Below are 26,788 nucleotides of genomic sequence, written 5' to 3' on the forward strand. Positions count from 1 at the left end.
AAACTGAGACTTAGAGCGTTCACTCTGCTTTCCCAGCAAAGAGGATTAAAACCCTAGGATCACATTTGGACAGGGAAACGGGGACTCCATCCAATGCTATGGCTGTGAGCAGGTGATTCCTTTGTAACAAACTGCCACCTTTATTTAAGGCTCCTGTTACACTTCTGAATATGGCTCACATACTTTCTCTGAATTTTGCTGGCCTCGAAACCAGAAGCAGCGTCAGCCAGGGAAGTGTCAGATTGACCAGTCCTGAGCAATTCCTGTGTTCTTATCTTGGGGGCATACTTTATATGTCACTAAGAGAATCCAAAATGTCTCTGGAAAGCCTTTCCAGTTTGGTGAGGCTGGGGCAGTCAGAAGGGGAATGTGGGAGAGGACCCAGGGCAGAGCTGGCACGTCTGGAACAGCTGCTTGTCAGTCAGCTATTTCCCAGTTCACAGGAAGATGGTCATGCAGTGCACATCTGGATCATGTCATTTGGCATGAATAGCTAAGAGTTTTAAAAAAAATTATTAAGACAAGCCTTCTCCTTTGGGCTAGTATTCAAGGAATATGCATCAGAAAGAAAACCTAAGAAGAAGATATCTTGCCTGCTGCTCTGAGCTACTGATTTGTTCCCTATAAATGGAATGTGACTATTTTTTTAAAATTTATTTTTATTTTATTTATTTTATTTTTGGCTGCACTGGGTCTTCGTTGCTGCACACGGGCTTTCTCCAGTTGCGGCGAGCAGGGGCTACTCTTCGTTGCGGTGTGCGGGCTTCTCATTGTGGTGGCTTCTCTTGTTGCAGAGCACGGGCTCTAGGCGCCCAGGCTTCAGTAGTTGTGGCACGTGGGCTTCAATAGTTGTGGCTCACGGGCTCTAGAGTGCAGGCTCAGTAGTTGTGGCTCACAGGCTTAGTTGCTCCGTGGCATGTGGGATCTTCCCAGACCGGGGCTCGAACCCGTGTCCCATGCATTGGCAGGCAGATTTTTAACCACTGTGCTACCAGGGAAGCCTGGAATGTGACTATTAAACAGTATTTCTTTAAAGTTTTTCTAGAGGACACTAGTCCCCCGAATCATCGATGGAGGAAAAAAAAAGATTTCCAGAGTCCAGTCATATTGGGAATCACTGCTTATCATACACAGCCTCCTATTTCCTCTCCCACCCCATAGGCATTTATAATTTATATGAACAAGTTAGAGACTCTTGGATGGCCTACTGCAAAGAAACCCGTTAACACAGGGTTTTCAAAATGGATATGTCTTTGGAATTCTGTATTTGCATAATACCTCTTAACATCCTGTAGAATCTGGGGTCCACCAAACTTAACCTGCAAAATATTGTTCTGCAAAAAAAGATTGGCCATGTCAGTCAAAGCCTCATCTCTAAATTTTAATACAAGTGTTACTCTTCTGGGCTGATGAAGAAAAAGACTTGTTAGAAATACAATCTCTATAAAACAGAACATTTGATTAGTTTACAATGAGATCTTTTTAGTGTTTCAAGAGCTAAATTATCTGGAATATGATTCAAGGTAGAATTACCTTGTGCTGAATTCCATTCTAAAGCAGAATCAGCAGAAAGTTCTAGGATCGTTCAAAGATATAATATCCATATTAAAATCCACTACTAGATCATTTGGGAATCAATATAAAGGAAGCTGCCATTTCTTAAATTTTATGGTGTTGAGGTTTAGGAAAAGGGAAGTGAGCAAAGGAGACTGTCAAGCTAGAGTGGAAAGATGATTGTCAGACAAAGGAAGATCTGTGACTTTTCTATGAATTACACATTTTTCATAGTGCATATGCATCCCTTGCTCTACTTGGCCTCAGCAGGGATCCTTGGACCTAGGAAGAAAACAATCGCATAGCTTGTAAATGATTAGTTAGATGGCACAACATGGGTAGCATACTTGTGTGTATCTGTATCAATTGATCTGGCTTGAATAGCGCAATTTTTCTTCTAATTAAGAAGACGAATCTTTACAGGAATAAATGACTAAGCTAAGCTATTTCAATGAAATAGCTTAAACAATTTTTTCAGTTAGCCGATTACCTGGGAAGATATGGAGGGACAGGGAGATGCTGGAGCAGTATCGGTATTCATAAAGAAGAGGTTCAGATTGAGGTAATGTTCGTGGCTGCAGAGAATTCTCAGGAACTCTAGCCTGATGGAGATGAGCGTTGGAAGGTTGTTGAGCTTGGCTGACAGCTGGGAAGAAAAATGAGAAGAGAAAAGAGGTGTTTAAGGTGAATGGAGTTGAGGTTGACAGACACAAAAATATCCTTTCTCCCCAGATTAAGGCAATCAATCTTATAAAAACGAATGGGACAGGGCAACAGATGGCAAAGTCTGCATTACCGGGAGGCCCAGTAAATTTTCATCCATTACTGTTCCCTTTAATGATTCTAGTCTAACAGCTGTGCGAAATAAGGATGCTTACTGCGACTTCCACCCTTGTCAAATCTCTAATACCATGGCAAGCCTGTGTTAAAAATAATCTGGAGGTAGGTCTTCAGTGTAACACAATATAATTTCACAAAAATCCCACTGTGTCTGAGAAACTAAATGAAAGGAGTTGACCCTACATGGGGCCACACAAAATTAATGGAATAGGACTGGATGACTTCAATGCCACAAGTGTTCTTTTGTGGTTTCTAATTAAAGGTCCCCCTGGGAAGTTCTCAAACGAGTTCCCTAGATGAAGGCATCAAATTACTTAGAAAAGTATGTAGTCCCTGCATAACAGCCAAGGAGTTTGCCCCAGAGTGGGAGGGAGGAAGTAGAGGAGAAAGAAAGAGAAAGATGGAAGAGTTTCCAGGAAAAATCTTCCCTTAAACAAACCAACCCTGAAATAAGCAATGAAAAGCTGGCAAAGGTGACAGTCTGGAAGAGATCTCTTGCTTCCCTCAGGTAGGTTGACAATTGAAGGACTGAGACTCTATGGGCTGTGACTCAAAGACAGCTTCTCTTAAGGCAAAGTAAGGAAAGGAGGGTCTTGATGGACCTTCTACCTCTCAATATATCATTATAAATACTCTGCTGCTGCAGCACAAGAAACCAAGCATCTCATCCTTACACATGGCCATGCTTCCTCTTCATGCACTTTAAGAGCAGTTTTATAAACTATACAATTTAAATGAGCACATATTTTCAGCCATTTTAGGAAAAACCATTGTGTTATGGCATTTTGCCTATAGAATCTGTAGTTAGACAGTTACTGGAAACAAATGAATACCATTATGTATTATAGAACAAACAGAATATATGACTTCTGTGTAAAGACATTTACCAGAACCCGTACTCTTGTCATTGTGCATTACTGGCTGATTTTGGACCAATGGGGACACCAGCAAATTGAACTGATTAGAACTTGGTCTTATGCCCATCACTTAATGGCCACTCACAAAGTTGTTGGGTCAAGCCAGCTAATAGAATTTGAAAGCACAAGATTATCTTTTTTTTTTTTTTTTTTTTTTTTTTGCAGTACGCGGGCCTCTCACTGCTGTGGCCTCTCCCGTCGTGGAGCACAGGCTCCGGACGCGCAGGCCCAGCGGCCACGGCCCACGAGCCCAGCCGCTCCGCGGCATGTGGGATCTTCCCGGACCGGGGCACGAACCTGCGTCCCCTGCATCGGCAGGCGGACTCTCAACCACTGCGCCACCGGGGAAGCCCAAGATTTTCTTTTTTTAAACATTTGAATAAGCTTGTTTTAGATCTTTTATTTAAATTATTCTTTTTTTAACATCTTTATTGGAGTATAATTGCTTTACAATGGTGTGTTAGTTTCTGCTGTATAACAAAGTGAATCAGCTACACATATACATACATCCCCATATCTCTTCCCTCTTGTATCTCCTTCCCACACTCCCTATCCCACCCCCTTAGGTGGACACAAAGCACCGAGCTGATCTCCCTGTGCTATGTGGCTGCTTCCCACTAGCTATGTTTTCCATTTGGTAGTGGATATATGTCCATGCCACTCTCTCACTTTGTCCCAGCTTACCCTTCCCTCTCCCTGTGTCCTCAAGTGCATTCTCTACATCTGTGTCTTTATTCTGTCCTATCCCTAGGTTCTTCAGAACCACCCCCCCTTTTTTTTAAGATTCCATATATATGTGTTAGCATACGGTATTTGTTTTTCTCCTTCTGACTTACTTCACTCTGTATGACAGTCTCTAGGTCCATCCACCTGACTACAAATAACTCAATTTCGTTTCTTTTTATGGCTGAGTAATATCCCATTGTATATATGTGCCACATCTTCTTTATCCATTCATCTGTTGATGGACACTTAGGTTGCTTCCATGTCATGGCTATTGTAAATAGAGCTTCAGTAAACATTGTGGTACATGTATCTTTTTGAACTATGGTTTTCTCAGGGTATACTGCCAGTAGTGGGATTGCTGGGTCATATGGTAGTTCTATATTTAGTTTTTTGAGGAACCTCCATACTGTTCTCCATAGTGGCTGTATCAATTTACATTCCCACCAACAGTGCAAGAGGGTTACCTTTTCTCCACACCCTCTCCAGCATTTATTTTTTGTAGATTTTTTGATGATGGCCATTCTGACCAGTGTGAGGTGATACCTCATTGTAGTTTTGATTTGCATTTCTCTAGTGACTAGTGATGTTGAGCATCCTTTCATGTGTTTGTTGGCAATCTGTATATCTTCTTTGGAGAACTGTCTATTTAGGTCTTCTGCCCATTTTTGGATTGGGTTGTTTGTTCTTTTGATATTGAGCTGCATAAGCTGCTTGTATATTTTGGAGATCAATCCTTTGTCAGTTGCTTCGTTTGCAAATATTTTCTCCCATTCTGAGCATTGTCTTTTTGTCTAGTTTATGGTTTCCTTTGCTATGCAAAAGCTTTTAACTTTCATTAGGTCCCATTTGTTTATTTTTGTTTTTATTTCCATTACTCTAGGAGGTGGGTCAAAAAGGATTTTGCTGTGATTTATGTCATAGAGTGTTCTGTCTATGCTTTCCTCTAAGAGTTTTATACTGTCTGGCCTTACATTTAGGTCTTTAATCCATTTTGAGTTTATTTTTGTATATGGTGTTAGAGAGTGCTCTAATTTTATTCTTTTACATGTAGCTGTCCAGTTTTGCCAGCACCACTTATTGAAGAGGCTGTCTTTTTTCCACTGTATATTCTTGCCTCCTCTATCAAAGGTAACATGATATGTGCATGGGTTTATCTCTGGGCTTTCTATCCTGTTTCTATCCATTGATCTAGATTTCTGTTTTTGTGCCAGTGCCATACTATCTTGATTACTGTAGCTTTGTAGTATAGTCTGAAGTCAGGGAGCCTGATTCCTCCAGCTCTGTCTTTCTTTCTCAAGATTGCTTTGACTATTCGGGGTCTTTTGTGTTTCCATACAAATTGTGAAATTTTTTGCTCTAGTTCTGTGCAAAATGCTATTGGTAGTTTGAGAGGGATTGCACTGAATCTGTAGATTGCTTTGGGCAGTATAGTCATTTTCATAATGTTGATTCTTCCAATCCAAGAACATGGTATACCTCTCCATCTGTTTGTATCATCTATAATTTCTTTCATCAGTGTCTTATAGTTTTCTGCATACAAGTCTTTTGTCTCTTTAGGTAGGTTTATTCCTAGGTATTTTATTCTTTTTGTTGCTATGGTAAATGGGAGTGTTTCCTTAATTTCACTTTCAGATTTTTCATCATCAGTGTATAGGAATGCAAGAGACTTCTGTGCATTAGTTTTCTATCCTGCTACTTTACCAAATTCATTGACTAGCTCTAGTAGTTTTCTGGTAGCATCTTTAGGATTCTCTATGTATAGTATGTCATCGGCAAACAGTGACAGTTTTACTTCTTCTTTTCCCATTTGGATTCCTTTAATTTCTTTTTCTTCTCTGATTGCTGTGGCTAAAACTTCCAAAACTATGTTGAATAATAGTGGTGAGAGTGGGCAACCTTGTCTTATTCCTGATCTTAGTGGAAATGTTTTCAGTTTTTCACCATTGAGAATGATGTTGGCTGTGGGTTTGTCATATATGGCCTTGTCATATATGGCCTTTATTATGTTGAGGTAAGTTCCCTCTCTTCCTACTTTCTGGAGGGTTTTTATCATAAATGGGTGTTGAATTTTGTTGAAAGCTTTTTCTGCATCTATTGAGATGATCATATGGTTTTTAGTCTTCAGTTTGTTAATATGGTGTATCACGTTGATTGATTTGCGTATATTGAAGAATCCTTGCATCAAGTGGGATAAACCCCACTTGATCATGGTGTATGAACCTTCTAATGTGCTGCTGGATTCTGTTTGCTAGAATTTTGTTGAGGATTTTTGCATCTATGTTTATCAGTTATAAGTAGTTATATGTAGTCTGTAGTTTTCTTTTTTTGTGACATCTCTGTCTGGTTTGGGTATTAGGGTGATGGTGGCCTTGTAGAATGAGTTTGGGAGTGTTCCTTACTCTGCTATATTTTGGAAGAGTTTGAGAAGGAGGGGTGTTAGTTCTTCTCTAGCTGTTTGATAGAATTTGCCTGTGAAGACATCTGGTCCTGGGCTTTTGTTTGTTGGAAGATTTCTAATCACAGTTTCAATTTCAGTGCTTGTGATTGGTCTGTTTATATTTTCTAAGAAAGCACAAGATACTTGCATTTGAAAGAAGACCACATTGTGGCCATCTTTCACAGATCCCTTGAAACTTCCATGAAGACAGAAATTTCAAAAATAATTTTAGCAATGTTTAAGAAAGAGTAAAGTGCAATTCCCAAAACATCCTTTGCAAAGGTCAGGACCCAAAGCAGTAGCCTCAATGGCCCTGTTTTCACAAGGATGTTGCTAAGTCAGTTTAGCCAGAATCCCTCACCCTTGATAACTGATCACTCTTGAGATCTGACCAAATTCCTCATCCCTCACCATACCCCAGGTGGTAAATGATCACCTGGCCTGCCTTCAGCAAAATCCTGTTAGGTTAGTTTGGTCAGAATTCTTCCTTTACCCCTGATGTTTCCTCTTAGTAATTTTTCATCCACTGACTATTCCTACCCTGTTCCTTGGCTATAAATTGGCATTTTTCCTGTTGTATTCAGAGTTGAACACAATCTCTCTCCCACACTGAAAAACTATGGTGCAGTGGTCCCTACACCTATCACAATGGTCCTGAATAAAGTCTGCCTTACAGTTTACCACGTGTCATGGATAAATTTTTTCTTTAACAGAGGCTAACCCTGGGCTTATAGTGGTGTTCCAGTATCCCCTTTCCATATATTCAACTTCAAGTTTTGAAAAACATATTAATTTATATTTGCAATTCATCCAGTGACCTGCAATCCTAAACACCTAAGAGGGATGGCAAAGAGAAATGGCACATTCCTCCACCACTCCAATCTGGTGGGATAGGGACGGAAGATCAATGCAGGGTCAGGAGGTCAGGCTGCACAAGATGTTGGTGCTCTGGGACTTCTGATGTTTCCTTAGGATTCACTTTTTATAAGTCATTTTCCGTATTAGGAGTCTCTTTAGAATAGTCATGGTCTTTTTAGTGGGGAGAGGAGATCCTTTTATTTTACAGATGAGGAAATGAGACCCATAGAAATGTAATGACTTATCTAAGTTCACGAATTTCTTCGATAAGAAATTTAATGACTTATCTAAGGTACAGAGTAATTACCCTACTATACCTCGAGTTAGGTAGCCATGGCTCTTTCTTCCCTGGAGAAGTTACATAACTCCTCTAAATTCAGCCTTATAATCTGCAAAATATTGACAATGACACCTTGCAAGGATCAAATGATACAATTTCTATAAAGTGCTTAACACAGTGCTTTGTCCAGGGGTGGAAGAAACCAGGGGTGGTGACAGTGATGGTGATGGTGGAGGTGGTGGGTGGTGATACTGGTGGCAGTGAAGACAGTGATGGCGGGTAGTGATGTTAGTGGCAAGGATAGTGGTAGTGGTCCTAAAGTAGGAATATGGAAGGAAAGGAGCAGCAGCAATAATAACTGCTACTTACATTTCTATTGTTGGGATAGTTTGAGGAGGATAGAGGACAAAAGAAGAATTTCATTCGAAAAATCTGGGGCACTGATAAGATGCTCCTGGATTATAAAATACGGTCAGCCCTCTGTATCCACAGTTTCTGTATCCATGGGTACAACCAACTGAGGATTGAAAAATATTCAGGAAAAAAAAATTCCAGAAAATTCCAAAAAGCAAACCTTGAATTTGTACTGGCAACTAGTTATATGGCATTTATATTATACTTGATATTATAACTAATCCAGAGATGATTTAAAGTATGTGGGAGGATGTGTGTAAATTATTTGCAAATACTATGCTATTTTATAGAAGGGACTTGAGCATACATGAATTTTGGTATCCTTGGGGGAGCTGCGGAGGGGTCTTGGAACTAACCCTCTACAGATACACCAGAGGACAGTATTTGCTTCGTGCCAGGTCAAATTCAGTCTCTTTGATTTTACCAGGGTTCTTTAATGTCAGAATTTCACAACTACAATTTAATTAATTACCCTGATATGAGAAGAGAGACCTCATATTTTCAATTCTATACCTGGTCAAAGACTGAATGCTACAGTCATGTAATTTCTGTTAAATGTTAAATTGAAGAAAGCAGCTCATATCACTAACAAATTTCAATTCCCATAGATTAACTTGTTGGCTCTTCTGTGCTGGGTTGGTAAATGCTTCAGGAATCCACACAAACCAGTGTGTCTACAGATGTCCATGGCACAAAACAAATGACTAGAAAAATATACCACAAAACCAGAATGTACAAGAGTCAAGTTGTCTAACTTGGCAATGAACAAAAGAGTATGCCACGGCAATGAGCATCACATCAGATGGGAAGGAACCAGAACAACAGGGCTGGGTCTGAGGGGACACTCACCTGGTTGCAATAATGTTTGATGAGGTTAAACACAAAGCCACGATCCATGAGTGAGAGGAGGTCATACAAGAAGAAAGCCAGGCTGATGTTGATCTTTTCCGCCTGTTCAATTTCCTTAAAAACAAACATACAAACACCCACATCATTTGGGGGTAAACCCTGGTCATAAACTCCCAGGTATCTGATGGGAAAGTTGGGAGAGGCAGGTCCTATGTTTTTAGCCAGTGTCCCTCTGGAAGATACTGAGCAAAGCAGGTAACCCTGCAAAGCTATAGCAAATATAATTTAGAACTTAATTGATGCCATGAGTGTTGAATGAAGTAACTCCTTATCTACTGTTAATATTTAGATACATTTCATTCTAGGCTTTTTTCCCTACGTGCATATTTATTTGTATATAATTGAGCTCATTCTCTATCTACAACAGGGTCCTGAATTTATTCATTCAACATTATACTATGAACATTTTCCCACATTCTGGTTTCTCATATTTCTTATATTTCTTTATATTGCTCTACTATAATTTATTCAATTCTGGTAACTATTGTTTTGGCAAAAGTAACTTGAAATGTATTCACTATCTTCAATGAGATAGACTCTTAATTTGTAAGGACTGTTGCAGAAAATCTAATCAGGATAAAAGAACCAGTTTTTACTTAAGGAATTTTTTTTCTCTAATTAGACAGCATTCCCAGCCTAAGAGAGGTCAGAGTCATACAAGGTAAACTCTTGCATGAATCGAGGCCGTGGTTTTGTTTGTATTACTTTTCAGTGCTCATGTTTACGAGGGATTTTCACAGCACTTCAGAGCAATTGGGGATTCACTTTTTCATGTTTACATCCTTTATTCTCAGAATTATAAATCAATTTGCTCTGACACTATTGAAAATATGATTTTAAAATATTTTCCTTTTGTTATCATGTACAGTTTGCAAATTCAGGCCAAGCTGACCAGCCACTGTCAGGGATGGAGACTTGGTAGTTTCCACAGTTACCATGGAGTGGCAAGTCCTCATGCTTTTAGCATCCTCCACATGGACCACTCCTTAAGAAACTGAATATTCTGGGCTTGGAATCTTCAGTCTTGACTTTGCTGCTAGCTGTGTGACTTTTGGAAAATTTATCAGCCTCACTGTGCCTCATTTTCCATGCCTGCCAAAATGGAGACACCATTGCCGCTCTCACAAAATTTGCCATAAGAAATAACCAAATGGGCTTCCCTGGTGGCGCAGTGGTTGAGGGTCCGCCTGCCGATGCAGGGGACACGGGTTCGTGCCCCAATCCGGGAAGATCCCACATGCCGCGGAGCGGCTGGGCCCGTGAGCCATGGCCGCGGAGCCTGTGCTCCTCAACGGGAGAGGCCACAACAGTGAGAGGTCCGTGTACCACAAAAACCAAAAAAAAAAAAAAAAAAAAAAAAAAAGAAAGAAATAACCAAATGGAAATTCATTCTCCTGAGTACAGGAGAAGTATGATACCTGTAGTATTTGTATGCTACCATACAAATACTTCTCCTGAGTATTTGTATGGTAGCATACAAATTCTTCATAATGATAAAGGTATTGATAATGGTCACTGCTGCTTCAAATTTTATAGAATTTTAAATTCTGCTTCAAATTTTATAATTTTGTTTTTTTTCATTTTACATATTTTTTTTACTTTCTACTTTGAAATAATTTCAAACGTAAGGAAAAGGTGCAAGAATAGTAAAAAGAACTCCTTTAACTAGATGCATCAATACTTGACATTTTGCTACATTTGCTTTATCATTCTCTCCGCATATACAATTTTTTTTCTGACCCATTTGCGAGTAGGTTGCAAATATCATGCCCATTTACCTCATGATACTTCAGGGTATATTTCCAAAGAATAAGAATATTATCTCTCGTAGCTACATTGATACAATAATTGAAACTATTGCAAATCCATATTGTAATTTCTTGCTAGCAGTCCCCAGCCCCACCCCAGGGTCCTGTCCAGTATAACAGACTGCATTTAGTTGTTATGTAGTATGTTAGTTACATTTTAATTACTGTTTTAAGATGATGCTTATTTTTCTTTGATTATGAAAATAACATATGCCCAAGGTAAAAAATTTCAGAAAGTAAAGAGTAAAATGACACAGTTACCCTCTGAGGTTTTACTAAAAGGGCTGCAATCTCCGAGGTGACCACATTAACAATAGTAGTTATGTCATCTTTGAAACGGTCGGAAAAACGAGTCCTCCGAAAATTGTCCCGTTTGTCCATGTTGTGTACATACTGGGCCATGCTTTTCACCTGCAGAGAAGATAGGGGAAAAGTCAATGTGGAAACTGGTGACCTGCTTGTACACTGTGGAAAAGGGGAAAAGGCCTGGAAGAAAAGCTCATTAGCAATGGACTTTCTAACACTCTATCTGCGCTGGTGGTTGCCCAAGCAGGCTCTGATCTGAAAAATGCTCCTGACACCCGGATGGTTACCATGGTGGCAGGAGGTGGGAAGGGTGCCCCCTTCTTGACCCCAAGTCAAGGGGCTCCCTTCTTGCTGCTGACAAAGCCAGGGAGCTTAATTCTTCAGCTGCGGTGTCACAAGACTCCCTTTCAACTGGGAAGGCAGACCTAGACTGGGCCCCTAGGGCCACTGAGGCACCACCTTATCATGGTACACAACACATTCCAGAAAGAGGAGCTGTTTATGAAACTGTTTTTGATGTGAACTGAAGTAATTTCTGTCTCTGAAACTACAGTAAGGAGAAGAAGAGAGAAATGGTCCTCTTATGTCAAGTTTCCAGTTGAACAGAACAGTTTTTCCAGAAACCATTCTATAGTATGCTAGCTGGAAACTTCACCACTGCTTGGAACATCACCTCTAGGAGAAATTATGTTCTGAGTTTTATACGACTAGCTTGCTAAATATACATATATATCTATACATTTATATTATATAATTATATATTTAAAATACATATTTAATGTATATGTAGTTTAAATAAAAACCTGTATATCAATCAGTGATTCTCTGTATTACGACTAGTACAATACCAGCTCAATGCCTACCACAATTTTAAGCCCAAATTGTGCTTATTTTTTGGACTTCTTCCTGGGCCAGGAGATTATGGGTTAATACACCCCCTTTTGATACCGCCTGAGGTTGTGTCTTGTTGGAAGCTGCTCAGAGCTATTAGGAACAGTCTGACGGGAAAGGCTGGGAGAGGCTGTGGTCAGGTGCCTACCCTTTCCATAAATGTGTCCACACTAGTCTGAGAGTCACTGCATAAAGAAATGGCCCTGGAACTTAAACCACCCACACTGGCCGGAAGGTGACCCACTAGGTCAGGGCTGGAAGAACAGGGGACAGGGACAGTGTATGGGAAAATGACTTTCACTCCCAAGAGCGCTAACAGCAGACTTCTGTTTCTAAGAATGCAGGGGTGGCAATATTTTTAGCACTGAGATAAACAGAGATTAACAAAACCAAAACAAAACACAGAAGAGGTAAATTAAGAAGTGAAAACATACAGATAGGTAAATGTGTTTTCTGGGTTCAGATAATGCCATAGCCAGTTTGGGGAAGACCTAAGGACATAAAATCCTGAAGCCCAGGGTAAGAACCACAGTTTCTCTTCCCAGTAGAGTCCTTCTTGGCTCAGGACACACTAAAGTGTCTGTACCCCACAGAGTCACATGTACTTTATGGAAGACCTGAATGAGGGGTGGGAACTGGACCCAATATTTGTCTGACAAAACGCCTCTCTCACTATGATCCTAACAAAGGACCGAGGAAGACGAGGCCCCTTTGTTTAGAGCTACCTGCTCCTGATTCCCTGCTGCCTAACCCACCCCAGCACCGGGCTTTTAGAACTCACTGTTGTGTTCGGCTCCTGCCTGCTGAGTTTGGCCATCCTACAAACAAATAGATAATCCTCACGATACCATACTTCCAACTATTGGCCTCTTGCCAGACTGTCACCGACTTGCCAACTACTATGTTCTTTGCATCTCAAGAGAGGAACACCCAGTAGAAGTAGTAGTGGAGACCTGGCCCGTTATTTGTAGGGTGGGATGAGGCAGGAAAATATTTTCCTCCATATTGGCCTCTGTGACCCGTTCAAAGCTGGGATACCAAGAACCCCTTGGTGTAGAACTTCATGTCCTGGGTACACTGGGTCACCATTTACCTCTGGATCCCCAAAGTCTGGCTCAGCAATTTCTAGAAGCATGGGGATTTATTCATTAGCAAGTGTGAAATCTGCCCAAGGACTGTGTTCAACAGCTCTGAGGCCAAAGTGGCTGTTCACTAGCACGTGGGCATTAATACAACTGAAGGATGTTAAACTGCCCGGGTTGTTGGCTAAGCCCAAGGAGGCTGTCATTCCTTCCTCCTCAAGCTTCTTGGGAAAAAAAAAACAACTGTTTTGGTTTTGAAACAACTTCCTAGGCATCTGTAAGGCGAATGCAGAGGCAATGCGTGGAGGACTGGGCGTCCTGTCTGGGTCCAAGATCGATTTCCTTGCAAAGTCCTGGCTGGGGCTGATAGTTTCCATTTGCCTCCAAATGCAAACTCCAGCTCCCTTTCTTGCCCTTCTCCATCTATCTCTGAGCCCTGGGAAGCTGATCCCTGTAGACGACATCATTCAGGACTCCTTGAACTTAGGCTTCTGGTTGGACCTGGCAAATGGGAGGCACCATCAGGGGACCAGTGGGCAGGAGAAGAGTGGTCCAGGTACCCATCCACTCCACTGCCCTCATCCCTGTGCGGCGTGCTTCTGGCAGTGGCAGTGTTTCTCTAAGACGCCAGCTCCTTGTCACGTGGACCCTCTTCTCTGCCTCACCTTTCTCTTGCCCCCAGTTACACTCTTCCATACCCTTGCTTCTTTAGAGCTAGGAGAGAGAAATGCTTCCAGCACCTCCTGCTCCCAGGGTGTCTCACCAACCCTTATCTGCTCCTGTAACCTGGTACACACCCCGGGCAAAGTCCCTTTGATATATGCTTTTCAGTTAACCCTTTTGAGCAATGCCAACGCTGTCCTGCGAGGACCCTGACAGACTTAGTTATAACCTGCAGAGCCCTGGGCGACCGGGTAGTCAGTATCCTGGGTGATCTGCACGTTGACCAACCCACTCCAAGCACTCGTATCACTAGGACGGACTTTCCAGCTTCTGCATCTGTTTACCATAAAGGACTCCTAGAGGAAGGAGGGCTATCAGCTTTAGCTTTTGCTTTCTTCCCTGAGCCTACTGAGTTCTAGTAAATAAATGTGCAAGATCAAAGGCAATTTTCACCTGTTCCATGGTTCTCAGATCCCTGCAGTTAGGGGCACTGAAATGGTACTGATGAAGTCTTTGGCGGACCTGGAGACTTCTCCTTATGGCCTCCACCCTTCCTCCAACCCCATGTGTAAACTGGGGATGATGGAAAGCTCCTGCCTGAGGGTCGTCTGAGGATTCAACCAGATGACGCTTACAATGCTTACAAGGGTGCCTAGCAAGTATATAGATGCTCAACACATTTTAGGTGTTATTATTTTTCCTTCCTTGGGGTTGCCAGCTGTCACTGGTATTATATGAAGGACAGAGTATCATTACATTTGCAGACAATGCAAACTTGCCTTTGAAAGAGAGCTCTAAGATGTCACGAGGAGCCATTTAGGGCTAGCAATGCTGAGTTCATGCCGACTGAGAAACGGACAGTGATTGCAGCACTCCATTAAAGTTGACTTCGGAATACAAAGGTTTCGCATGTTGTTAATACGGTAGGCTAAGAAAATGTTTTGTCACGTTAAGCTTCCAAGGAGAAGCAGAATGGCAGAGGAACAGAATTTGGACTAGAGCATTGCGGAACTGAGGCCCTGCCCCTCCCTGGCTGAGAGGGCTGGGCAAACCCCTACTTAGCCTCAGGGTCCTGTGTTTGCATCGGGGATAACTGCTCACGATAGAGCTTATAATACATAGCTACTAAATAAGATCTAAGAATGATTAGGTGAAGTGTGTGCATATGTGTGCATGTGTGTCAGTAAATGACATGAAACATCTTTGAACTGAGATACTGCTTTCCTTTGGGACTCTCTTCTAAGAGTTTCCACAATGTCAAAGTGAGTTTTTGCATCATGTCTTTTAAAAGTTGCAATATGGCAGATCAACTCAGTTGAAGATTATTTGTATGAATTATCTATAGATAGATTACCACCTGAGTAAATCTTCTTTATGGAGAAACTTGATGGTGGTAGGATGGGTACATAGAAACAGGATGTACCGGGCACACAGTGGTGGTTTTGATCCTTCTCTTGCCTCAAGACAGAATTTATGGCCAGCCTCTTCCTGCCAGATTGCAAAGCTCATGTCTCACTGCTAATGCATTTGCTCCAAGACTTGTGAGCTGCAGCCACCCACCTGAATCAGCTTGGCTTTTAGAATGCAAACTCCTGGTGCTGGCTGCATATAGAGACCCTTAGCTCTGTTCGGGCCTCACAGAGCAGAGGTGGTGTGGACTAGTGGATCTTCCGCATGCTTGGAAGGCACCTGGGCAGACAGGTTCATGCACCGCCGGCTTCCCCCTCCCCATTGCACTCAGTATTTTAGGGAGGGGCTCCAGATTTGCTTTATTCTCACTAAGCACCCTAGGTGATTCTGCTGCAGGCATCTGGGACTGTGCTTGGAAAAGACATCTCTCTAGAAGTACCTTTCTCAAACGAGGGGTGGGAACTTGGTGAAACTCTAAGGGATTTGCATCCTGGATGTGCTTCTGTGGCATGGGCCTCACTTCTTTTTAACTCTGTTGCACACTACTTCCCATTTCCTCCCCAATGTATGTTTTATTTTTGTTTCCTTTGACCCTCTTGTCCTCTATGTCTTATTGTTCAGTATTGTTCTCTTTTACTTGGGCTTGAACTTACATAGATAAACTAGAGCTCAGGTGAAAATCCTACCATCTCTCTCTCAAAAAAATCATCCACTTTAACAGTGTTGCAGAGGAAAGAACCCAGTCAATATAAAGCTAACTCTATCACTAAATCTCAATCCACTCTTTAACCTCTGGATTGTTTGTGTGTGCATTTTTATGTAGTTAGTGTCTGTGCTTTCATACCTTTTTCATTTAACCTCATTTCACAATTCATCTCAATTTATCAATGTTGACAAAATGCTTATTCTAGTGGCTTTATGGCAAAATCCTTTCACTTCTAGTATAAAATAGGTATTACTATTATTCTCTTTATTTTTAAATTAAAGACTATGCTGTCCCTTCTGCTTTTCTGCTAGAGAACAGATAGAAGTTGCAGGTAAACAGATTTACAAGTTTCATTTTTCCCCCCAACAGATATTAGCTGGTGCTTGTACTACGCCAAGACATGTTCTGGGGCTAGAGATAAGATAATGAAGAAGATAGACCCCAATCCTAGAAATCCAATAGGCAAGAGAGAAGAACAATTACAAATTGTGATAAGTGCTAGGAAGGATATAAAGAGGCTGTTTAAAAGGAGAGGAATAGAGTGGAAGACATATTATGGTATAAGGTGGTCAGAAAAGGACTCTCAGAAGTGGTGACATTAAAGCTGAAACCTAAAGAGAAGAACTCCCAAAGTGTGTATGTATGTGGGGGGCATGAAAGGTATGTACAGGGGAAAGAATCTTAAGAAGGCTCTGAGGCTGAAAAGGTCTCAGCATCTTCAAAGGACCAAACTGGAAACAATGTGGCTGAATGAGGGGGGGAATAGGGTCTAAGATAAGGTTAGAGATGAAGGGAAACAGAATCATCCAACGGCTTTTTAGGCCATGAGAAAAATGCGTGCTTTATGTCCAGTACACTGAAAGTCATTGAAAGGTTTTAAAGAGGGGAGTGTCATTATCTGCCCAATTTTGAGTTGCCCTGTGCAGACTGGATGCGTAGAGGGCACAAATGAATGCAGGTGGGCAAAGAGGAGGCGAGTGCAGACATGGCGGCAGCTTGACTAGGTGGGGGGCGGTGAAGACTGGTGAGAAGTGGCAGGTGGAAGTAGATTTTCAGGGTGGAATCAGTAAGATTTGGTGGAAGATGGATGAAGGGCCGAGGGAGAGTTAAAACGGAAGGAATGACCCCAGGTTTTCTGCAGGAGCAAATTCAGTAGATAAGATGTCAGTTCCTACTATGGGAAACCTCACTGCCTGTCTGCTTTTCGTGCCCTACCGAGCACAGATATAAACATGCAGGAATCTCACCAGAAGCTCAAAGAAGAACCAGGAGTACTTGAAGACGGTTTCTTTCACCATTCCAGTGCTGACCACCATCTGCAGGGCAAGCTCCTCATGGAAATGCTGGACAAACAAACACAAAAACATTACACTTACATAATGATGGTCTGTACTAGGTGCTTTATTCGCCAACCCCACTTTTCTTTTTTCCCAATTGTAATAGCTTGTCAGTATGTGTCCTAGATGTCTTAGACCACAGTGGATGGCAGAGTCAATGCTGACATAATCTGAGACTGGAAGGCCTTTTAAGTAGGTAGGAGAAGGCTGTGTGGATCCCAAATTCCCAGAGCCACACAACACAGGCAGGAGTTGCAAGGGAGGAAGGGGGCACGGCAGGAGTATATTTTTAATCCTTTCTTGGAAAGAAAAGGCAGTAGAGCATTCTGAGTCACTGGAAACCTGTGCACATGGGGCTTCTAAACCTTACTGGAGAGCTGGGTTTGAAGGAATGGCCTCAGCAGGGGAGTGAAGCTAATACATTCCATGGGGGAAGCATTCCTGGGTAGCAGTCGGCACTGAGACTCTGTTCTTTTCCTTCCAGGTCCCACTCTAAACCCTCTGTGTGACCATGTGTAAGCTGTTCCTCTCCTCACCCTCAATGTTCTCAACTATAAACTCAGTTGGTAGCAGTGGTTCTCAGACTTGAATGTGCGTCAGAATCCCTTGGAGAGCTTGTTAAGAAACAGATTGCTGAGCCCACCTCCAGAGTTTCAGATTCAGTAGGTCTGGGGTGGGGCCTGAGAATTTGCATCTCTAACAAGTTCCTGGGTGATGCTGCCACTGCTGGTCCAGGGACCTCAATCAAAGAACCACTGTCTAGATGGTATTTCAACTCCCTTCTAGATGGAACAAGTTTTGGTTTTTGTTTGTTTGTTTTTGCGGTACATGGGCCTCTCACTGTTGTGGCCTCTCCCGCTGAGGAGCACAGGCTCTGGACGCGCAAACTCAGCGGCCATGGCTCACGGGCCCAGCCGCTCCGCGGCACGTGAGATCTTCCCGGACCGGGGCACGAACCCACGTCCCCTGCATCGGCAGGTGGACTCTCAACCACTGCGCCACCAGGGAAGCCCGCCACAATTTTTGTTTTTATAATCCTGCTATGGCTTTGTGGGAAATGAGGTTTGGGTTTATCAGTAGATTGTCTGCATTAAAAGGCATAGGGGTAGCAGCTTGAACTCACCCAACTTCTATACTTCTTTGTCCCAGGGTCAGTTGCTCCACTTTATGTCTACACTCCCTGTCAAGTCATCTGACTGCAGATGTAGCAGACAGTGATTTTTTACACAGTTTGCATCTTTCCCATTCTCTACTTTATCTGGATACTTGTTAATACTCTTGACAACAGCTTTGATGGGGAACAAGTTTAAGACTAAAGGTGGGGCAACCAACTCATCTCAGTTTGCCTGAGACTGTTGTGGACCAAAACAATGTTGCCTGTTATTTCAGTAAACAACAAATGTTTCCAGACCATCAAGCCACCGGCCACTGAGACCCAGACAGTGCACCCTGAGGGGAATTCAGGATGAACAAAAACAGGATACTTGGTCCTAGATAGTTAAGATGCATATGTAAGGAATAATTTCAATGAGCTCAGACTCTCGCATCTTCCCATACATAGATAAACACCAGAATCATTAACTTGAGATGTCTGTTTTTCATGAACATCTTTTGATGTTCAACTACATGGTTTTTTTTTTTTTCCAGCAAAAATCCCTATATATCCTGGCTCTTCCCTTACCTCTTTGGAACAGTCTCTCAGATATCTGAGAGACTGTATCCTGGGCTATAGTCCTCGGTAATATCCCCAAATAAAACATAATTCTCAACGTTTAGGATGTGCGTTCTTTTCAGTTAACACTGTGCTGGTCTTAAAACGGAAAGTCCTACATCCCAAGGACCCCCTAAGTCCCGGAGAAACTAGGATAGCTGGTCACCCTAACTGACGGCAAAAATGATGTCTGGGCATTTTCTGTGGATTCCATTCATTTTACAACCATAAAATCTAGAATAAAGACAGATGAACTCATTTTTTATTGCTCAGTGGGTAAGAAAGCTGAAACTACTTGAACACTCTAATGTCACATCCTAGAGTACTGGCGTATGTGGAAATAAAGTTTTAAAGTCAACACCCAAAGCAAAAATTTATTAGAGCAAAGCTTACCCTTGACAAACCTTTACATTACCCACAGTGTACAGCAGGTATGCAACACAATTTACTGATTCTTATGTACAGTAAAATTGGAGAGTTACTCAGCTAAATGAAAAGGAGACAAATGGAAAAATCTCTGTGCATATGTCTGGGTATTCAAACTATTTACATCCCCTGATGGTTAATGGGGATGAATGGAGAATGCTGAAGTGTTTCAGCTTGTCATTGGTCCCACTTCATTCTGTCAGGCGAGTCAAACCTTTATAATCTCAATACACGTGAACACATTTGTGTGCTGTTGTGAGACATGAGGGAAGCTCTCTCACCTGGGAGAGGTGCAGGGCTGCGTGTTAATATAGCAGGTGGTCTAAGCTTGCCCTGATGTAACTCAGCTGCACCCGAATCTTCCCATTGTAGGGAAGACACGCTCCACAAGCTTCAAAGGTAACCTCTGGAAAATAGGTCAGTTTGACTGCCAGAATCTTAAGGCAAGAGGAGATTAGAGGAGGATAAGCCGCTTCTTAAAGTAATTTATGTTGCTTACCAGGCAACATTATTACAAGAACACCTGGCTCCGGAGGTTACAGAAAATAGCCAAGCAGCTAAACCCAGTTTGCTGAGCTATTAAGGAAACACACTGGTTAAACCTCCCTCTGAAATGAAATGATACTCTTCTGGTCATTGAAAGGACCAGAAACAAAACCAAAACAAGGCAAATGTGCCCAGAAGAAATCAGGCCCTTCCTGAAGCAAGCCAGGCTGTAAGCAAATCATGGTTTTTAAGAAGGAAAATGGTACTTGTAACCAGTCCCTGCAAAGCCCAAAGCTAAGATTTAAAGTAAGTGAAATATTTATTTTCAGCACCTCATGACATCTTCTTTTGCTCCTCCTGTCAGAATTAACTCCTGGTACCTCTTTCCAGACAAATGCAACCCATATTACTGCCACGTCTGCAGGCACTGGACCCTACTAGGGCCTCCTCATGCCTGATCTTTCCCTCAGCCAGTCCAAAGTGAGCGGTGCTGAAGCTCATTCCCTCCATGCCTGTTTAACACCTTTCCCAGTGGTGTTAGCTGTTGCAAAGAGCTTCCTGTGTTATCCTTCCAATCAGCATATTTACATTTTAATAGGGGTCTTGAAAGACACTCAAGACCTTAACTTAAGTAGCCACTAAAATGGTGAGACTCTTGGGTGCCTGGCAGAGGAGAAAACTTGGGGCAGACAGTTTCTTTATCCTCCACCCCTTGGACCACACGTGACAACTGAAGAATCGTCTTAATATAAAGAGTTCTTTCTGATGAGCAGTTTAACAGCTTGTCAGGTCTCTGAACTCATAGGTAAGGCTGATTGGAAAGAATTACAAGGCTTTTCATGTTTGATATCGTATTGAAATAAATGATACCTAATTATTGCCATTCACTTTTTTTTTTTTTTTTTTGCGGTACATGGGCCTCTCACTGTTGTGGCCTCTCCCATTGCGGGGCACAGGCTCCGGACGCGCAGGCTCAGCGGCCATGGCTCACGGGCCCAGCCGCTCCGCGGCATGTGGGATCTTCCTGGACTGGGGCACGAACCCATGTCCCCTGCATCGGCAGGCAGACTCTCAACCACTGCGCCACCACGGAAGCCCCTGCCATTCACTTTTTGAGGATGAATTGTCCCCAGCTCTCCTTTTACCAAAAAAGAAGCTAATACAGCAGTTCTCAGGTTCTCAAAGTGTGGTTCCTGGACTAGCATCAGCTGGGAACTTGTCAGAAATGCAAATCCTTGGGCCCTACTTCAGATCTATTGAATCAGAAACTCTAGGGGTAGGGCCAGTAGTCAGTTTTTGTTTGTTTGTTTGTTTTGTGGTACGCTGGCCTCTCACTGCTGTGGCCTCTCCCGTTGCGGAGCACAGGCTCCGGACGCGCAGGCTCAGCGGCCATGGCTCACGGGCCCAGCCGCTCCGCGGCATGTGGGATCTTCCCGGACCGGGGCACGAACCCGCGTCCCCTGAATTGGCAGGCGGATTCTCAACCACTGCGCCACCAGGGAAGCCCCATCAGTCAGTTTTAACAAGCCACGCAGATACTTCTGATGCACGGTAAGTTAGGGAACCATTGAGTTAGTAGGTAATTAGGTGGTCAAAAAATGGGGCACCTGGGACAGGGCTGCAAAAGTGTGTGTGTGTAAATTATTCTCACACTGCCTGTTCAGTACCTTTTTGCTGACTGGCCTTGGGGTTGTTGTTGAACTTGGAGCATCATTATTGCCAGAGCAATAGTAAGACATCCGGATGCAGCTACGATCAGCCATCTGAAATACACAAACCATGACTCAGCCAACAGTGGTCCCCAGAAAGATGAGCCAACGGCCTGGAAATCACAAGCTTAGAATTCATTGTTAACATATTTCTTTTTTTTTTTTTTTCTGGTTACAAAGGTAAAATAACTGCCAAAAAAAAACATAAAACAAATCAAAGAAGGTAAAGTTACACCTAATTCTACTTGCTCCTGAGATATTCACTGTGAGTTGGTGTGTAGCCACCTATAGTTAAATCCTAGTTAAGAACCACCGGGTGCTGAACAGTCCCTTCAACTTTCTAAGTCTCTGACTTAATTGGAAGAGCAGGAAAAAAAAAATGTGTGGGAACAGTGCCTCTCTGTGGGTTAGCATGGTACTTTACCCAGTCTCCTAAACACTCTTGAATAAATTGTCAAAAAACCACTTCTGAAAGGAAGATCATGCTTGATACTTCTAGTTAGACAAAATTTTTTCCCCTCACTACAGAATAATTAAAAAATTCTTAACCTAGTCCACAGAGAAAATTTAATATTTTCACTTTCATTAAAGGAAACCGTAATAATCAAGTCTGTGGATAACAGCTGCTGACCACTTCTCCCCTCGGCGATCCAAAAAGATACTGCTTAAAGAGGACTTAGATGAAAAATTGAACCAGGGTGTGCTGGCAAATGCTTAACAACCAGCTCTCGGAGGAGAGGGGCTGACTGGTAGAATCTGCCAATTTCTGTGTTTGTGAATGCTTCCATCATAGCTGATTTCAGGTTAACATGACATTACCGAATATGGTGTTGCGAAGAGATGTGCAGTAGCAAACCACTGTACAGTATTTCCACTGTACAGTAGACATAAATAACCTCAAGAACATAGATAACAGTAAAATGCAGTAAAGTAATTAAGAAGGGATGAGGTTTGAGTACTGCCTTAAAGAGGGAATAATTTTAGATTTATGGACAAATTGCAAAGGTGGTTCTTGGATACCCTTCACCAAGTTCCTCTTAATGTTAATATCTTACATAAATATGGTACATTTGTCAAAACTAAGAAATTAACATTGGCACATTAACTATTAACTAAACCACAGACTTTATTTGAATTTCACCAATTTTTCCACTAATGTCCTGTTCTGCTCCAGAACACTGCATTTAGATTACCTTTGTTTTCCATATAACTTATTTGTTAGTTTACATCATTTAATTTTTAATAATGTCTGTGTTTAACAACTGGTTCAGAAAGTTCCTGAAAATTTAACAATCAGCTCTCAGAAACTGGTATGAACCAGCTCCAGCACATCCGTGGGTTGATTCTGTAAGTCAAAAAGGATAGAATATCAACAATTTCATATGATACAACCTATAGATCATCAGAGTCTCTAGGAGTGGATCTATAGGTGATTCTTACATTCACCCAGGGTTCAGAACTTCTACAGAGATGAAGAAAATCAGGCTCAGGGCAGGAATTGACTTGTCCATGACCACAGGCCTGGGTGGTATTAGATCGAGACCCAACCCTGGTCTCCGGATTTCCTGTCTCACAACATACTGTCTCAAGTGGGTGGTTTGTGTAAGGGGAATGATGTCAAAACCTAGAGAGTTTGATATATCTTCATCAGAGGAAATGACACTATTCTAAAAGCTTAGCCACTCTGAGGCCACAGATAACTGGAAAGGAAATTTAGACTAAGAATTCATGGTAGCTTTGTACATATACGAAAAAAGACTGAATTATACACTTCAGAACGGTGAATTTTATGGTATGTGAATTATATCACAATTTTTAAAAATTTCAAATGAGAGACATTTTACAAAATACCTGACCAGTATGCCTCAAAACTGTCAAAGTCCTCAAAAACAAGGAAAGTCTAAGAAATTGTCACAACCCAGAGGAGCTAAGGAAACGTCACTACAAAATCTAATGTGGTATCCTGGGTGGGATCCTAGAACAGAAAACAGACATTAGGGAAAAACTGAGGAAATCTGAATAAAATATAAACTTTAGTTAATAATAATAATATATCAATATTGGTTCATTAATTGTGACAAATGTGCTGTTCTAATATCAAATGTTAACAGGGAAACTGCATTGAGTACACAAAAATTTTGTCATATATTGACAATAATTCTATAAATCTAAAACTTTTATAAAATTAAAAGTTTATGAGAAAACATAAAGAATTCATGGAGGGAAACAATCTAGGGCAAGTCACCAACCCTCCCAGGATCTCGGTTTTTGTTTATAAATTTCACTTTGATCTTTGGGATTCTTACATGGGATAATCAATCTATCTATAGATGTTAATGAATCTAAAAGGCAAGTTATTAAAAAATAAAACAAAAAACAGTCTTTCTAGGCATCAAAAACAGTTAAAGCCAAATTTTTTTCCTTGAAGATAAAACTCATGGTATTCATCGACTCCATGGGGCTAAACCAGCTATGCTCGAGAAACTTCCCACCAGAGTTCACTAACTCTGTGCATACTTTCAAATGCCAGTCTTGCCTGGCATCAGAACTATCTCAGTCACTCCAGAAGAAAAGAATATTAATAACTTGAAAGCTGAGCATTTGACCAAGACAGTGGGCAGCAGCAGTGGTTCACTCCGTGTTGTCTCTCCAAGTGTTAGGTAAAAATAAAAAAGCCCATGTCTCTTTCCAGGGTTTGACATCTTCCTTACCTTTGAAGACATGATGTTCTTAACCTCCTCGTCTGCTGCGGAGTGTGTCCCTGCAAGGTCTGGGTTACTGCTGCTCATCACTCGGGCCTGCATCAGCTTCGAACTCACAGTGGCAGCAGATGTGCGTCCGTATGTGTGGTAGCGAGGGTCCGGGAAGGAAGTGGGGCCACCTGCACCCCACCAGGTACAGACATGTCAACAGAAAGGGGATCAGAGTCACTTATTGGACTTGAGAAGGAACTGAGGAGGGATGGGGTAGATAGTAGAGTGGAAACCCACTAGATTAGGTCTTGGAATTAGGGTTTTATTAGCAAATGCCTAGGGGAGGCCAGGGAGGCAATGTTTTGGTGGAAAGATAGGGTGTAAGGCAGTAGGGAGTGGTGAGGACTGTGGTAAACTGGAAACACATGCCTCATCCAAAGACAGGGGCTGCTCCTCATCTCCAGCTTATTGTGGCCATGGGGAAACAGCCCATGAGGTTCTGATTTCTCAAGACAAGCTCGAAATGTGGATATTTTTTATTTCTTAATATTTAAATGATGACAGCTTTAGAAGTCTTGCATTTCTGAGATTTGAGAATCCAAGGAATCATCTGAATCTTATGAGAATAAGTATATACTGTATAGCAATGTTTCTCACCTTTAAGTGTTTATATGTGTTCAAAGGTGATTATGTGAGTCTATGAATATTATGAGTATTTTTAAAAAACATTTAAAATTACAGGTTTACTTGAAATGAGGCTGCATGGCCTAATAAATATGCCCAAGTTCCTTTGTTAGAGCCTGGAATTTTGTTAACTTATTGATGCTAGTTTTTATATCATGCTGACCAGACGTCTGGTTGATTATTACCTATGTAAATAATTAAAAAGAGTGGAGAAGTGAATTATTACTTCAGAAGTTTAGTTTGGGGGAAACGAGAAAAGGGATTTATTTTTTCATAATGAAAAGTTTAGGGGCCACTGCTTACCACAGCTATCAAATATATATTATTTTCCTTATCATTATGATCTTAGAATCCTAGGCATCTGTTGTCACTTCTCCAGCTTTTAAAAGAAGGGATTTGCAACTGAATCAGAAAGTACCGAGTGGGTGAGGATCGGTGAGGGATTATCAAATAGGCAGAAAAAAACAAGCGTTTGGAATATAAAAATAGGGAGGAAGGCAGATAGAAAGCAAGAGAGAAAAATCTAGACATGGACTTTTAATTTCAGCATTCATGTAAATTTTGTTTATTCTGAAAGATAAATTTAACTTTGGGGCTTTTAATTTTATTGTGAATTCTGTGGGGCAGGGGTGAGGGTGCACTGCCCAGTCAGGCTCCCATACTCGGGGGCGGGGCATAGGGGGACGTTACCTGACTTGGGTACGTCCCTCTGCGGCTCCGGCAGGCGGAAGACGTAGTGCACATAGGAGGCCAGCAGGCAGTTCCTCCCATGCTGGTCCTTGCCCAGGCCCTTGCTGTTGTGCAGACTGTGGGCGGTGACCACCACAGACTCGAAGGCAAACTGGGAGAAGTTGGCTGAGGAATCAAGAGAAAAATGGGCGGCCCCACAGTGAGTCCTTAATGAGCCTGAGGTGGAACATTCTTTGGGGCAGTGACAAGGAGTCCTGACCACTGACCGGCTGAACCAGGCTGAACCCCCTGGGCCAGGGTGAGTGGTTTTAGTAAGCTCCAGCACACCAGCTCTGCTTACTGCAAAGGACTTCACATTTCCTCCTTCTGCAAGCACTGTGGTTCTTCAGGACAAAGATGCGAGCCTGTGCAGACATCCTCCCCTCTCTAAACCACGCTGTAAACTGGTGCTACGCAGTGGGGTCTGTCCTGACATCATCAGTATCACCTAGGATCTTATTAGAAATGCAGAATCTCAGGCCCCGCCCAGGACCGACTGAATCAGAATCTGCATTTTAACAATGTGCCCAGGTCATTCTTACACACACTATGGTTTGAGATGGGCTGTTGAACAATACAGATTCTTGGTGTACAGATTAATCTAAAAACGTATGTGTATCATGGCAATCTTTATACTGCCCCATCACACGTCTGCTTCTCACTTCTGCAATTTTGCTCGTGCTGCTGTCCTCACCTAGAAAGCCCTCCTTGCTCCCCACCCACAAAATCATACTAACCTTTCGATACTAAGCACCATCCCACCTCCTCAATGAAGCCTCTGACACCACTCAGTACAGGGCTTAAGTGACACCAAATCACAAGGTTCTTGGGCTGTTTCCAGTGGGAAATTCTGTCTCTCTGATAGGCTGGAAGCAAAGTGCATTTCTCATACTTTCTTCTCTCCCCACCATGCCTTCCATGGTGCCTGACACGGATAAGTTCTGAATAAATGCAACACCCTGGAGTCCCAAATAAAATGTGTGAATGAATGTTTTGTCTGGTGAACAAGTCTATATTCCATAGCTGGGGCCTACAAAGCAGTGCACCAAATATGTGGAGGGTGTAGAAGGAAATCCAGGGAGGGTACAGATGGCCACTCCACAGGAATCTAGCTGGAGAGGCAACAGCTACAGGTGTGAAAAGTTAGCCGACAATGCAGGATGCCTTATCTGTGGAGCCACAGAAGATGCATCTCAGGATACACTGCAAACT

General features: G+C 42.2%; 1 protein-coding gene across 3 annotated transcripts in view; it reads right to left on the reverse strand.

The window, feature by feature from the left end:
* Positions 1–26,788, reverse strand: part of DOCK8 (dedicator of cytokinesis 8) — a 225,745-nt gene that overhangs the window by 56,067 nt on the left and 142,890 nt on the right. For all 3 annotated transcript variants that reach the window (XM_059073322.2, XM_067039548.1, XM_067039549.1), the window contains exons 21-27: positions 25,538–25,702; positions 24,182–24,351; positions 21,429–21,524; positions 17,049–17,144; positions 11,005–11,154; positions 8,876–8,989; positions 2,045–2,200 (exon numbers count right to left, since the gene is read on the reverse strand). In XM_059073322.2, the coding sequence (XP_058929305.1) occupies positions 2,045–2,200; positions 8,876–8,989; positions 11,005–11,154; positions 17,049–17,144; positions 21,429–21,524; positions 24,182–24,351; positions 25,538–25,702 (947 nt within the window). The remainder of the gene's footprint in view (positions 1–2,044; positions 2,201–8,875; positions 8,990–11,004; positions 11,155–17,048; positions 17,145–21,428; positions 21,525–24,181; positions 24,352–25,537; positions 25,703–26,788) is intronic.

This window comes from Kogia breviceps, chromosome 8 (genome assembly GCF_026419965.1).
Source record: "Kogia breviceps isolate mKogBre1 chromosome 8, mKogBre1 haplotype 1, whole genome shotgun sequence".
NCBI classification, from domain to species: Eukaryota; Metazoa; Chordata; class Mammalia; order Artiodactyla; family Physeteridae; genus Kogia; species Kogia breviceps.